Source organism: Ictalurus furcatus, chromosome 6 (assembly GCF_023375685.1).
Source record: "Ictalurus furcatus strain D&B chromosome 6, Billie_1.0, whole genome shotgun sequence".
Lineage (NCBI taxonomy): Eukaryota > Metazoa > Chordata > Actinopteri > Siluriformes > Ictaluridae > Ictalurus > Ictalurus furcatus.
The window spans coordinates 7187160-7202744 of record NC_071260.1 but is presented as its reverse complement, the minus strand read 5'-3'; the positions used below and the strand labels follow the sequence as shown (position 1 = coordinate 7202744).

At 41.7% G+C, this 15585-nt stretch overlaps 1 protein-coding gene across 4 annotated transcripts in view; it reads right to left on the bottom strand.

Moving 5' to 3' along the window:
* Positions 1-15585, bottom strand: part of LOC128608566 (mitogen-activated protein kinase kinase kinase kinase 4) — an 80639-nt gene that overhangs the window by 46995 nt on the left and 18059 nt on the right. For all 4 annotated transcript variants that reach the window (XR_008386095.1, XM_053626383.1, XM_053626384.1 and 1 more), the window contains exons 3-4: positions 11013-11069; positions 1404-1529 (exon numbers count right to left, since the gene is read on the bottom strand). Coding sequence is in view for 3 of the 4 variants with exons in the window: in XM_053626383.1 (XP_053482358.1) it covers positions 1404-1529; positions 11013-11069 (183 nt within the window). In the remaining variant the exon portion in view is untranslated. The remainder of the gene's footprint in view (positions 1-1403; positions 1530-11012; positions 11070-15585) is intronic.

Below are 15585 nucleotides of genomic sequence, written 5' to 3'. Positions count from 1 at the left end.
TGTGCAACAAGAAGACATTGGAGCCAAAGAAGCAGCGTCAACATGGCTGCGTCCGCATATTTACCTACTAAATAATAGGCGAAATACATGTATTTCTCTCGGGTGCACGTTTTCCGCATTCCTTGCTATTACCGCCAAGTGTGTAAAAGCAGCGCCCCTAAAATTTATGTGCGGCTAGATTAACCGTGCTTTCAGTTAGAGCGGCTGCTTAACCGCAGTATTTATTCAAGCAGTTCGAGCAGGTGAGTTTAAAATTATGGTAGCGGTTGCATTATGAACGTGGTAGCATAGTTTGATTCGAGTGTAGTATTGCTTACTTAATGTTTAGCATATGCGCGATTAACACTATTAAGGTCCAGAGTCCTTACTAACCATTAAAACTTTTATTGGGGTAAAATAAATGGGAGGACATGATGGGGTTTACTAATTTTACACACCAGAGGCTTTTTGAGTACCTATATATCTGAAATGTATGCATTAGAAAATAATAGGTGTGTGGCTAGCACTGTTTATGTCTTTAATATCAGTCAGTCAGAAAAACATTTCTACTCTTGGCTGGATAACTCTAGTAGCTTTAATAATGATATGCTTGAGGTATACATTTTATTACATTTATACATTAAAGGCATTTTATATTGGTATTTAACTTTATTAATAAAATAGTGTGTTGTTCAATTAGCATGTTTCTGTGTTTTGCTTTGGTACTGAAATTGGTACCGAACACCGTGGAATTTTACTGGTGTTGGTACCGACTACTGAAATTTTGGTACCGTGACAACCCTAGCACACACGTTTCCCAACAGACATTAAATTGTGCAACTTGATAACCATCATGATAGACGGAATCCATCAGTGATTCCTGATGCCATCATCAGCCCAAGCGTAGAGGACTCTACTATTGACGTCACCTAACCCAGGGAGTGTGCAGATGCAGAGTTAAATGTAGTACTTTCTAAGACTTTCATTGATACTTTGAATATAATATCAGACCAATAAGCACCCACTGGATATTAGATAATCCGTTAACTTTTTGCAAGATGATCAGAATCTCCTGGGTTTGGTTCTTGTTTGTTGTGGTTCTATCTGCTGCTGCTCTTTTGCGTAATAACATACAACAAACTAATCTCTCTCAGTACACACACACACTGCACATCACGTTCTTATCTTTTTCCCCCCTGCTCATCTTTAGAATATTTAGACAATGTAGTGATTTGCTCTTCTCCTTTCTCGGAGTTTAGGAACACACCATGTGATGTTAAACATCTCTGTGTTATATTGCTTCAAAAAGCTGCCAGTGTAACACTGGACTTGAACACAACACTTCACTGGAGCGCTGAACTCTACACCCTGCGCTCTGTACAATCTGCAGGTTTCTGAGAGGTGAGGAGAGAAAGGTGGCTGACCCAGAGCTGGTCATCATGTCCTGGTGGGCTCTTTTTGATGAAAGCTCCATAGTAGGTGGCAATGTTGCGATGGTGAGAATATTTCTTCAGCATATTAATCTCCAACTTGATTTCTTCCTCTTCATCCTGGACACAAATTACAAAGAAGAGCATGAGAAAGTTGAACAGTGTGTAATTACACATGATTAACAGAACTAAAAACACAATTCTGTAGAAAATGACGACATTTCTACACGCATAACACAGAGTCAGCTTCTTTATAGGCTTCTGCGGCTCCTGATGAGGCCTGACTCCAGAGAAACGTGTGACCACACATCGATCACACGTGTGTGTGTGTGGGTGGGTGAGTGAGTGAGTGAGAGAGTAAGAGAGAGACAAAGAGAGGAATTGGGGGATGAGATATATGGCTATATGGCAGAGTGACACCATCCTCCTTTTACTTTTCCTGAAAAATTCATCTCTTAGCGAGAGAGAGAGAGAGATAGAGCTGGAGAATGAGAGAGAGAGAGAAGAAAGAGGTGGAGAGAGTGGTAGAGAGAGAGCGGGAGAGAGAGGTGGAGAATGAAAGAGTAGAAAGACAGATGAGAGGGAGAGGGGTGGACAAGGTGAGGTGGAGAGATGTGGACAAAGAGAGAGGTGGAGAGAGAGAGAGTGGTGGACAGAGGTGGAGAGAGAGTGGTGGAGAGAGGGGGGGGGTGCAGAGAGAGAGAGAGAGAAAAAATGTATAACCCCCAACATACACACGTCTCTATCTGTGAATCTAGCAGGAAACTGTATGTGGGTCAGGCGCAGGACTGCATCAGTGGATCTGATTCACACATACTCCTGTGGCTACACACACACACACACACACACACACACTCCAGGTGGCATGTCTGCCTCCTCATATCACACCTGTTCAGATGACATTTAAATGTTTTTTCCTGCCTGTTCCTCCAGTGTTTCAGTTCTTTCCAGCCTCTAAACTTCTCCTTCATTTCTGCAGCTGAAGAGTTAGCACCAGTCTGTTCAAGGACAAACTCAAACATCTCCAACAGCCACTGGAAGCTTCATCCACTCACCGTTTCTCCCCAGAGAGAAAAGAGACCGTCGTTTCAGCACGTTCCCTCAGAGTCATCATAAGCATTAATACGCAACACTTCAGCAATTAATTCTGTTCTCATAAAACACAAGAGAGTAAAAAGCAGCCGCCTGAAAAGCCTTGTGCGTCTCATATAAAAAGTTCTCATTATTTTGATACATTTGTTGGTAAATGCGCCCTTTTCGCTGTACTCATGTCCGGCACACGTGAATCGAAGAGGGCTTTGACTGACTGTGATGATGTCACACGAATCGGCTTGGGCCAAATCTGCGGAAAATCTGCTGTAATTTTGAAAATTATAAAAATTTCACCAGACATCAGTATTAACTCAAGAAATCCGTAAATATAAAGCATTCACAACATTAAAGTCCATAAATAAAGTTATGTGTAATAAAGTGGAATGACACAGGAAAAAAGTATTGAACACGCCAAGAAAAAGCAGTTCTCCAAGGAACGGTAAGGCAAGGAACCAGCTGAAATCTGTAAGTAATTATACCTCCTATCTGTGCAAATTAATATCAGCTGGATTGGTAAATTAATTGTCTATAAAAAGGATTTTCATTACCAAGGTGTCACATAAGAAACATCTCATGATGTGTAAAAGCAAAGAGCTCTGCCAAGATCTTCGCAAACTTATTGTTGCGAAACATATTGATGGAATCGGATACAGACGACAGACTTATTTCAAAACTTCTGAATCCTCCAGTAAGCACCATTGGGGCCATTATCTGCAAGTGGAAGCAACATCACTCCATCATCAACCGGCAACGCACAGGAGCTCCTCGCAAGATTTCTGACCAGGGAGTCAGAAGAAAAGTCAGAAGAGTAGCCCAAGAGTCAAGGACCACTCAGAAAGAGCTCCAGAAACACTTGGAGGCAGCAGGTACCATCATCACAGAGAAAACAATAGGCAATGCACTCCACTGCTCACGCTCAACCCGCAAGACTCCATTACTAAAGTAAAGGCATGTCGAAGCTTGTATAAAGTTTGCTACAACTCATTTGGACAAGCCTATGAAACACTGGGAGAGTGTAGTCTGGTCAGACGAGAGCAAAATTTTACTTTTTGGCTGTCATACTACACACCATGTTTGGAGAAGAAATGGCACTGCACATCACCCTAAAAACACTATACCAACAGTGAAGTTTGGAGGTGGAAGCATCATGGTGTGGGGCTGTTTTTCATCACATGGTACTGACAGACTTCATATAATTGAAGGAACGATGAATGGAGCCCTTTACCGGGAGATTCTTGAGAAGAATCTGCTGCCATCCATCAGGATGATGAAGATGAGATGTGGGTGAACCTTCCAGCAGGACAACGATCCAAAGCATACAGTGAAGGAAACTCTCAGTTGGTTTCAGAGAAAAAAAATCAAGGTGTTAGAATGGCCCAGTCAATCACCTGACTTGAATCAAATTGAACAAGATTTAAAGACAATATGTTTAGAAGAATGGGCCAAAATCACACCTGAATACAGGAAGTGTCTTGAGGCTGTCATTACAAACAAAGGCTTCTGACTAAGTATTAAATAAATTTCAGTTAGCGTGTTCAATACTTTTTCCTGTGTCATTCCGCTTTATTACACACAACTTTATTTATGGACTTTAATGTTGTGAATTCTTTATATTTCAGAATTTATTGAGTTAATACTGATGTCTGGTGAAAATTTCATGTGAATAGTCTCATTGGAAATATATTTACTGAAAAAAATGTTGATACCTTCAATACTTATTTCTCCCACAGTAGATCCACTTTTGAAGCTCACTGCACTACACATCTGGAATATAATGTGAACTTGCATTCAAATGCAAAAAGGTAAAATGATAAGTTATTAATATCGTATCAGTTACAACTGGGTTCTAATTATCGGTTATTGTATCCGTCGGAGAAATTCAATATCGGTGTCTCTCTAAACGCAACCCATGTGTCCATATAACCGATATTCACACAGCATGACAATTTAAGTTTTGAACACACACACTGTCCGTTCTTTTAAACACACTGAGCTTTTCACACACATTAACACGACTGTGTCTAACACAACAACAGGGCTTAGTGTACGCAGTACACTGGCAGGCTTCCATTTCCTTTATACACCAATCCCACACTATGTAAAAGCCTGCACTGAAATAAAAGCATGGGTATTCAATAGACTTCTTGTTGTTTTTGTTGCCAAACAGCAGACACAAAGCCACCTTTGTTTATTTATAACAAAGCAGTGACTACTTCAGGAAAAAAAAAAAAAAATCATCATCAAGAAATCACTGGAAAGATTTAAATAAAGCCAGGGCTATTAGGTGAGCCACCTTAAAGAAACACAACTGGCTGAAGAGCACAAGGGACTGGCCATCAGATTAACGTAGACATTTTCCCACTTCAACCAGAACACACCAAACAACGGTTACACAACTGCACAGCAAGAAAGCATCAAGCTGACTGTAACTGTCTAACATTTTGATGGAGTGAAAAGTTTACTGTGAACACTCTTCCCTCTCTGTTCCCTTTTTAACTCTTCCACCACTGCACAAAACCAGTTTCGACCAGGTACAGAGAGATAAAGCCTCTCACTATGTCTTCCCGAATACCATTTGCTCGCATTCCTATGACTTCCTGAATACCATATATGGAGTTATTCCTCTCTTACATTGACTACGTTTACATGGACAGCAGTAATCTAATTATTAACCTTAATCTGAGTAAGATAATAATGTGATTAAGGTGTTTACATGAATCGCTTTAGAATACACCTGTCATGTTCAGGTTTTACATGTTATAGGGCATAATTAGATTAACAGCCCGCGTCATTACGTCACCGCACCACGCCGTCCGACGTCCCTCCAGATTTGCATGTATCAACATACAATTCATCTTCGTTATGGTACCGAATATAGTTTTGGGTGTTTTTATTCAATTTTTTTACGAACGCTTTAAGTGCAGTTAATTATTTGTCATGCTATACGTGCTAACAGACGACTGCTTGAAGCCGTGGGCTGCGTCTCAAACCGCGTACTTACTGTCTATATAGTAGCCGAGATACATGTATTTTTGCCCACTACAGGCCTATAGTAGGAAAGTATGCGGTTTGGGATGCACCCGAACTCTTTTGTTCCCCGTAAAACGTAAAACGTGTGTGATCATGTCCTGTCGCAAAATGCGGTAAAAATTCTCACATGATGTTCATAATGTGATTAAGGTGTTTACATGTCCGTAATACACGTCCATAATGCGACTAAAACAGGAGTACTCCACCTGTCTTAATTCGATTAGAGTTTAATTCGATTATGACCTTAATTAGATTAAGGTAAGTAAAAATTGCTGTTTACATGGTAGTTTCTTAATCAAAGTTTGGTCTTAATCGGGTTAAGAGTGGATTATTGTTGTCCATGTAAACGCAGCTATTGATATGCTTCCTGTTTTATGCAAATATGCCTTTCCGCCTAGCCAATCAATAATTAACCCCTTGTCTTTGTTGAGTGTCGAGCACAATACGTATATTCTGTTTTTCTTTGAATAAATCTGAGATCTTGCCATTTGAATTTCGGGTGTCTGTGTGTCATTTGGCAGCTCTCCCAAGCACTTGGTGCAGGAAGTGTGTAGTGGGGCGAAGGCACCTTTTCTCTTGTACTTTTGCTTTCTCTCTTCCTAAGAATCGTAACCCGAAGATCACAATTCCTAACAGTTTTCTGGAGGTTCGCCCGGGATTCTTCACAATTCCTAACAGTTTTCTGGAGGTTCGACCAGGATTCTTCACAATTCCTAACAGTTTTCTGGAGGTTCGACCGGGATATCTTCACAATTCCTAACAGTTTTCTGGAGGTTCGACCGGGATTCTTCACAATTCCTAACAGTTTTCTGGAGGTTCGACCGGGATTCTTCACAATTCCTAACAGTTTTCTGGAGGTTCGACCGGGATTCTTCACAATTCCTAACAGTTTTCTGGAGGTTCGACCGGGATTCTTCACAATTCCTAACAGTTTTCTGGAGGTTCGACCGGGATTCTTCACAATTCCTAACAGTTTTCTGGAGGTTCGACCGGGATATCTTCACAATTCCTAACAGTTTTCTGGAGGTTCGACCGGGATATCTTCACAATTCCTAACAGTTTTCTGGAGGTTCGACCAGGATTCTTCACAATTCCTAACAGTTTTCTGGAGGTTCGACCGGGATTCTTCACAATTCCTAACAGTTTTCTGGAGGTTCGACCGGGATATCTTCACAATTCCTAACAGTTTTCTGGAGGTTCGACCGGGATATCTTCACAATTCCTAAGTTTTCTGGAGGTTCACCCGGGATTCTTCACAATTCCTAACAGTTTTCTGGAGGTTCGACCGGGATATCTCTTCATAATTGCTAACCATTTTCTGGGGGCTCGTCTGAGATATCTACTGAGAGGTAAGAATAATTTTAATTCGCTTGAAGTAGATCTCTCATGTATCCCAACTGTACTAAATGAGTTGCATAAATATTCGTGGTGTTCTATGGAAGTAATCGGAAGTAGCTTAGTTGAACCTATGTTGTAGAAAAAGACATTAATAAGAAGGCTCCGGTCACTGTGGTGATGTTTCACCTGGTTTTACCGTAAGTAGTATATCCCAATTTTCAAATATTTTTGGAATAGGAAGATAAACCAAGTCTGTCTCGGTCGCACGCACTATTACTTTCTTGGTCTCTGATCCTCTTGCTGTTTGAGTATACTTTACTGCCACGCTGCACCTTCCTGTTGTCCTTGTTGTGTTTTTTGTTCTGCGTGTAAATCAATAGACATGGGTGGACGTGGTCAGTCTAAAACCACTGATAGCACCCAAACTGACAATTATTCAGGAAGCACAGCTGACTCTAGAGACCAATCGATATTGATATTTTTTTTTATAACCGATACCGATCATTTGCATGTTTATGCGGCCGATAGCCGGTATGCAGAACCGATATTTATTCATTGTTTTACTTCTGTTTTCGACACAATGATAACACCGCCGCTGAACTAAACAAACTGTTTTATTTATAACAATTTTGTCAATTTCAATTCCTCCTTGCATACAAACCAAAACAACCCTTCTCTCGTGAACGCGCGTTATAGATCTGTGCAGAGGTGAAGATATTTTATGAATAAAGACTTAATTTTAGTTTTTTGGCGCACAAAAAGTATTCGTATTGCTTCATAAACCTGGGATTAAAACACTTTAGGCACATGGATTATTTTTTACGATGCCATTATGACTTTTTGGAGCTTGAAAGTTTTGGTTACTTGGACTGTAAACAGAGGGACCGAAACCACCAAGATTTTATTAAAAATGCCTTAATTTGTGTTCAGGAAACGAACGACAGTAACAGATGTCGTTAGTTAATAGTTCCCCCAAAAATGAACATTCTGTCATCACTTACTCGCCGTCATGTTGTTCCAAACCCTTGCGTTTGTACTGTAATAAAACAGAATACTGAGCAAAAGTTCAGTATAAAGAACATGCCATTCTGCTGCGTTATCATTACTGACAACAAACATACATCTGCATCGTTTTGCATCATTCGTCCACTTTCAGGAACCATTTCACCATGTCACTTCACATACACACCATGGATTTTTACTAGTGAGTGTTTAGGAGGGTCGTAATGATGTGATGCATCGTATCTTCTGTTTGATTCGAGGCTCTTTATACAATACATTTATACAATGCACTCTGACCCAGGCTTCCTGACATGCTGGGGAATGCGATTAAAGGAATTTCACTGTGCTGTGGTGTGTATGTGATCAATAAAGACTATCATTATTCAGCACTGCAGAATAAAGTCAGCTTATATTACGTGAGGTGTAATAAATAATTCAATGTAATCAAGACCACACGCCCTCCTCGAGCTACTAACTAATAGCCGACAGGGAAACCCCTGTGCTTCAGACCGTTACGTTCCATCACAGCTTTTATCGTGTTATACAATAAAAACACTGTCAGTAATAAGTTGCAATTATTTTACTCTTACGTTGAATTGTTTGATCAGCTGAAAACGGATATTATTTTCTTTTCCTTACTTGTTACAGTGGATATAAAAAAAAAAAACTCTACACACCCCTGTTAAAAACACAGGTTGGCTTTTTAAAAGCAGATTTTTATGAAGGCAGAAAGAGGACAGGTGAACACAGTGCATGTTTTTAAAAAAATGATCTTGTAGATCCCAGTACTCATACAGAAATGAATACTTAATATTAATTAATCAGGGGCATCATGCATCATTTTATTTAGCTCGATTTATGTTGGTCACTGCTAGCAGTGGACTCCTGCTTTAATTTACTTGTTCATGCTATGGTGTTTAACAGGGGTGTAACGATACACTCGGGTCGGCCGTCCTCACGCGCTCTATTAAACACTCTTTACGCGCTCTATTACTGTATAAAAGCCATAAAGATGTTTTATCGGGTTATTAGTAATTGTAGGAAGGTGCTGTAGCTCTTCCTCTTGATATTTTCAAAGCGCTCCGCTTGCTGTCTGCTTTACTTTGATTGCTTTTCTCACTCCGTAAAATACCTCCAGATCACGTTATTCATTTTGTCTTGTCTGTTCATTAACGCGATCATGTACACTAGGTTTCACATAGTATAACGCTGTTATCTAATATTCTGCCACACTGACTTCATTTCAAGTGAGAAAAAAAACTCTGATACTATATTTAAGTGCCCGCTGTCTGAATCCTAACTTACAGATATGTTTTCATATATCTTACAAGTTTTTTTTAAGCTTCAATCCAGTGACTTTAAACTCCAGTTGGTTCCAGTCTTGGGATACTAAATGATGGACTTTCTTCGGGGGGAAAAAAAAAAAGATTTAACTGGGCCGTGCAATTATTTTCCCATCATCCTTTGATGTACTGCAACATATGGCCTAAACTGTGCCAATGTTTTCTGGTCGTGAAGGAAAACCTCCAACAGTCTATAAAATAGTTCCAAATCACTTACATCAAGTTCCCAGTGGACTCCATTTAATGTGATGAACCCACTGACGTCAGCATCCCTCGTACAATACACACTGTTTAAGTCATAAATTCAAATTACTGGACAATCTCCATAAGAAATTGTTGGGTCTTACAAGAAAAATGTGACTATTTGCATCGTGTAAATGAGCGATATCAGCATTCTATTAATAATGCATGTAATGTAAGTGTACTATTTCAACACCAGAGACCCCAATCTGTGTGTCCCAGAGTTAAAATATATAGAGAGCACACCGGTAACGTGAGCCTGTGCCATCGTAGCATTATACAATATACAGTTGCATGACCTTGTTATAACGGTAAAAAAGAGCTCTTCAGTAGGTTGTCTTTGGGAAATAGACGTATGAGTGCTGCCAGCATTGCTGCAGAGGTTGAAGGGGTGGGTGATCAGCCTGTCAGTGCTCAGGCCATACGCCGCACACTGCATCAAATTGGTCTGCATGGCTGTCGTCCCAGAAGGAAACCTCTTCTAAAGATGATGCACAAGAAAGCCCGCAAACAGTTTGCTGAAGACAAGCAGACTAAGGACATGGATTACTGGAACTGTGGTCCTGTGGTCTGATGAGACCAAGATAAAATGATTTGGTTCAGAGGGTGTCAAGCGTGTGTGGCGGCAACCAGGTGAGGAGTACAAAGACAAGTGTGTCTTGCCTACAGTCAAGCCTGGTGGTGGGAGTGTCATAGTCTGGGACTGCATGAGTGCTGCCGGCACCGGGGAGCTACAGTTCATAGAGGGAACCATGAACGCCAATATGTACTGTGACATACTGAAGCAGAGCATGATCCCCTCTCTTCAGAGACTGGTCCGCAGGGCAGTATTCCAGCATGATGACGACCACTGCCTTGCTAAAGAAGCTGAGGGTGAAGGTGATGGACTGGCCAAGCATGTCTCCAGACCTAAACCCTATTGAGCATCTGTGGGGCATCCTCAAACGGAAGGTGGAGGAGCACAAGGTCTCTAACATCCACCAGCTCCGTGATGTCGTCATGGAGGAGTGGAAGAGGACTCCAGTGGCAACCTGTGAAGCTCTGGTGAACTCCATGCCCAAGAGGGTTAAGGCAGTGCTGGAAAATAATGGTGGCCACACAAAATATTGACACTTTGGGCCCAATTTGGACATTTTCACTTAGGGGTGTACTCAGTTTTGTTACCAGCGGTTTAGACATTAATGGCTGTGTGTTGAGTTATTTTGAGGGGACAGCAAATTTACACTGTTACACAAGCTGTACATTCACTACTTTACATAGTAGAAAAGTGTCATTTCTTCAGTGTTGTCACATGAAAAGATATAATCAAATATTTACAAAAATGTGAGGGGTGTACTCACTTTTGTGAGATACTGTAGTATACTCGATCAGTCTTACCATGTCCCAGCAAGCTAATATTCCCTAATATGTGCTTTATATTCATCAAGAAAAATGAATGAAGAGTGAATCAAGAAAAATAAACTGTATAACGTTTGATCTCTGACTGAAGAGAATTACGCATATGGTAGCAGTCAGATACAACATTCAGTCTTTAGGTTAACCACGAACGGTTTCTTACCTCTGTGACGTCCATGACCTTGATGGCCGCCAACTGCCCTGTTTTGACATGCCGACCCTGCAAGAGAAGAGAAAAGGTGACGTCAGACATTAAATGGAGAATGAAGAGGTGCTTTAAGAGGTGGCTACATGAAAGTTTTCACGAACGAAACGACTCGACATCCTGACTGCTGTATGATGCGTTAGAAATCTACCAGGGTTTTGCTCGAGTTCATTCCTTCTGACAGATTTTGACTCAATCTTAGTTATTGTTTACGCTAAAGTCTATATTAAAAATGTATTCACACAGCAAAGGACCCTCTGCTCCACCTCTCCCTCCCTCTTTCCCTCCCCCTCTACCCCTCTTTCTCCCTCCCTCTTTCCCCCCCCCTCTACCCCCCTTTCTCCCTCCCTCTTTCCCTCCCCCTCTACCCCCCTTTCTCCCTCCCTCTTTCCCTCCCCCTCTACCCCCCTTTCTCCCTCCCTCTTTCCCTCCCCCTCTACCCCCCTTTCTCCCTCCCTCTTTCCCTCCCCCTCTACCCCCCTTTCTCCCTCCCTCTTTCCCTCCCCCTCTACCCCCCTTTCTCCCTCCCTCTTTCCCTCCCCCTCTACCCCCCTTTCTCCCTCCCTCTTTCCCTCCCCCTCTACCCCCCTTTCTCCCTCCCTCTTTCCCTCCCCCTCTACCCCCCTTTCTCCCTCCCTCTTTCCCTCCCCCTCTAACCCCCTTTCTCCCTCCCTCTTTCCCTCCCCCTCTACCCCCCTTTCTCCCTCCCTCTTTCCCTCCCCCTCTACCCCATTTTCTCCATCTCCACCCCCTTTCTCCCCCCCTCCTCCTCTCTCTCCCTCCCCCTCTCCTCTTTCTCCCTCTCTCTCTCCCCCTCCATCCCTCTCCCCCCCTCTTTCCCTCTGGTTCACTGATGAAAAGACAGAAATCTCTCTCAGCACAGCTTTTTAGCAGTTGAAAAAAAGCGCACTTAAATTATGGTACATTCTTAATTGTGGTTTAACAACTATTTGAGCAGGATCATACACATATTACACACACACACACGATACCCTTGTTTTTGTTTCTGTAGCAACCAAGTTTGTTAGCCAAAGTTAGCAAATGTTTGAAATGTTGGCCAAGAGGCCTCCAAGTTGAGTAACAGAAGCCTTCATCCATTTCCAGGAGATCTTGAGGTCAAATCCTGACGATGTCACAACCATCCATGGCCTGGAGTGCAAGAGAGAAAATGGCTGCGATGGACAGTATAGTCTCACTCCCCTGTTTGTCACAGCAGCACTAGCCATTCACATGTCTATCAGCAGAAGAGGGCAGATAGCGCTTTCCTCAGAGTGTGTTCTGCCACCCTGTGACACTGCCTGAGCAGCAGTGATGAAAGATGACAAAAAGATGTGGATGGATGGCTTCACTTGTCTTGGAGGAAGCACATGTTTACACCACCCCCTGGCTGCAAGCTCTCATCTGATGGCAAAGAGTTAGCTAATTGGTGGGAACTGGCAACTTCAAATTGGGGAGAAAATGGTGGAAAAAGCCAAAAATCTATATAAATGTAAGAATTTTTTTTTTTTGCCAAAGGAGACGTTATATTTGCATCACAAGTTCACATATTTTTCAACGAAGGCAAATGTGTAGTCATCTCAGGTACACACTTATGATGGCTTCCCAGGGTCGAGGACACAAACCATCTGTGGCTGTGTGAAAATGCCTTCATACTTACAGACTGAAATGCATTAATGGATTTAATCCAATACATCAGTCCCTCCAGGATTTAGTGATTTTGTGATCGTAGAAATTAACGCAAAAGCAAAGTTTAAAAAATTTCAGCAGATCTTCCGCAAATTTGGGCCAAGCCATGTCACGTGACGTCATTACAACGCGCATTCAGCCAATGCCCTCTTCGATTCACATGCGTCGAACATGAGTACAGCTAAAAGGTCTCATTTACCAACAAACATCACTGCGAAAGAGCGTTCAAAACAATTTCATGCGATTTCACCAATTCAAGTAGCTTTCTTGGGGAAAAAAAACAAACAAACGAACAAAAAAAAAACCTCACAAAAACACACAACAATCACAAAAAAATGTCTGGAATCCTGTACGGACTGATAAAAGTTACTACAGTACGCTGTTTACGGGAACGTTTGTACACAAAGCTGCACTGAAAGATCTATATGTTCTAGGCGAATACCGCCAGGACCGCAGCACCCCAACACAAAAAACTATTTTAAAAAAAAAAAACAGATGAAGATGATGCTTTTTAACATATGGATGAATCAAAATTTTGGAATATTCACGAAAAATTTTAATCGTAGCCAAGTGTTCCTGATTATTTAACAGTAAACAGAATTTTGTGTGATTAGCACGGGTGTAAGACATCATGCTGCTGGGGAGGAGTGCCGGTTCTGAGTTCTGCATCAAGACCTGAACCTACCTACACACACACACACACACACACACACACACACACCAGCAGTTAACACAGCCCTAATCTTTGAGTCTGTACAGGATGTTGCGGAACCGTTTCGTGATTGTTGCAGCCAAAAATGCTTGAAAATTTGTGAGAGATTTTTGTGGGGGTTTTTTTGTCGGAAAACTACTCGAATTGGCGAAATTACTTTGCACGGTCTTTAACAGTGATGTTTATTGGTAAATGAGACCTTTCAGCTGTACTCATGTTCAACACGTGAATTCGAAGAGGCTGAATGAGTGTTGTGATGACATCACACGACACGTCTTGGCCCAAATCTGCGGTAATTCTGAAAAACTGCAAGCTCCTCCGAATATTGCGGTGTTGGCTCGATTTTGCGTTAATTTCTGCCATCACAAAATCCCAAAATCCTAGAGGGACTGATTTATCGGCAATCTCCAAATATTCGAATAACTCTTAAGAATGTGAAAACTGAACACATACACTACAAAGTGTGCATCATCTTTCAAATGTTTAGCAGTAAACATGTTCCTGTTTTTGATATAATGCTGTAAGAATGATCTTATACACGTCTTATTTTTATACGACACTCTCACTAAAGTGTGAAAACGAGCAGGACCTGCCATTGCCCATGTTGTGAGTGTGTGAGAGTGCGAGTGTGTGATTTAAAGAGCTTCCTGCTGCACACAGTAAACTACAGTTCCTTAGAGCTCAGCAGCACTGCTATAAATAGCAACCTTTTTAACCAGCTCCTGTCCACTCCAGCTGTTAACCCACACATCAGCCCGGCATACTGCACGGCACAGGAAGAGTTAACCGTGTCAGTGAAGCGGAGGGGGCAGGGAGAGGAGGCAACGAGAAAAAAAAAAAAAACAGAGAGAACGGGAGACAGAAGCACAAAGACAAATCATGAGAAAGAAAAGAGATAAAAAGAAGGGGAGTTTCTAAAATGTGAAGAGTGATGGAAAGCAAGCGATTTCTGGAACAAACAGTGACACAGCATGTGTGTGCGTGTGTGAGCGTGTTCCAGACTCCCCATGACTGTATATTTGGTTGTCGCTATTTTAATTACATCATCTCTTGTGCCTTCTTCAGAATATCAACAGAACAATTAAATGATATAAACTATTAGCATTTTATGTCCGGTTTCGGAGAATTTGGTGGAAGCTTTGGATGGAAGGGTTACAGTATATTGTGAGAAAAGGAGAGCGCAGGAAGAAAGAATGGGAAATATGCTGGGTTTCAGGTGAAGTTGCAACTTGTAGATTTGCGCCTACAACCGGTAAAAACCACAGAAAACGCCTCCTCAACATGAAATTTCAACTCGTCCACTTGCCGTAGTTTTCTCAACCACCAGCTCCTTCCCTGTTAACAGAGGGACATCAAACCAACATGGCCGCTCACTCTGAACAGTCTAACGTCCCCCTTCTCCAATTATAAATGAGTTTATTGCAGAACTGGCTTTAGATCAGTTCATAAACATCCACAGTCCTTGGTTAAACCTATAACACTGATCAGACTAATCACTGCACTGAGAATCAACGTTAGCATCATCACCAATGTTAGTCAACTAAGCTAAGCTACACGCTATTGTTCACTGATGTTGCTGTGCTGAGATTTCAATCCAAAATGTTTGAAGGTCACTACAGTGGAACAGAAACAATAGGCACTCAGGACTGTAACTGTAAAAGTGTGCTTAAAGTAGCTTTTTACGAGCTTTACGTGCTCTGACAGAGCAAAACAAAAGATGCGTTTTCGTGGAGGTGTCCATGTTTTTTTTCCCTCCACTTCACATGTCCCGAGGTGGGAAACAACTTGCAAATTACCACTTACAAGGCACTACTAACGCAACATTAGCATACAGCTTGCCTTTCTCCTCCATCAGGTATAATGATGGACCTTGTCTAGATTTAAAACAGCACTATAGTGTGTGAAACATTACGCCTGCTGCACACGCTCAATTCGTGAGGGCTTCATGTCTGATGAAGATCGAGGGACAAAGAATGACACATTTACTGCTTTCATTCATTCATTTTCAGTAAGTGCTTTACCCTGAGCAGGGTCAGAGAGGATTCAAATACTAAATTTGCTTATTATTGAGAAAACAGTACCAATTAAGTTCATCAGATAACACCACAGCATGTGCAAACTATAGTAAGTGTA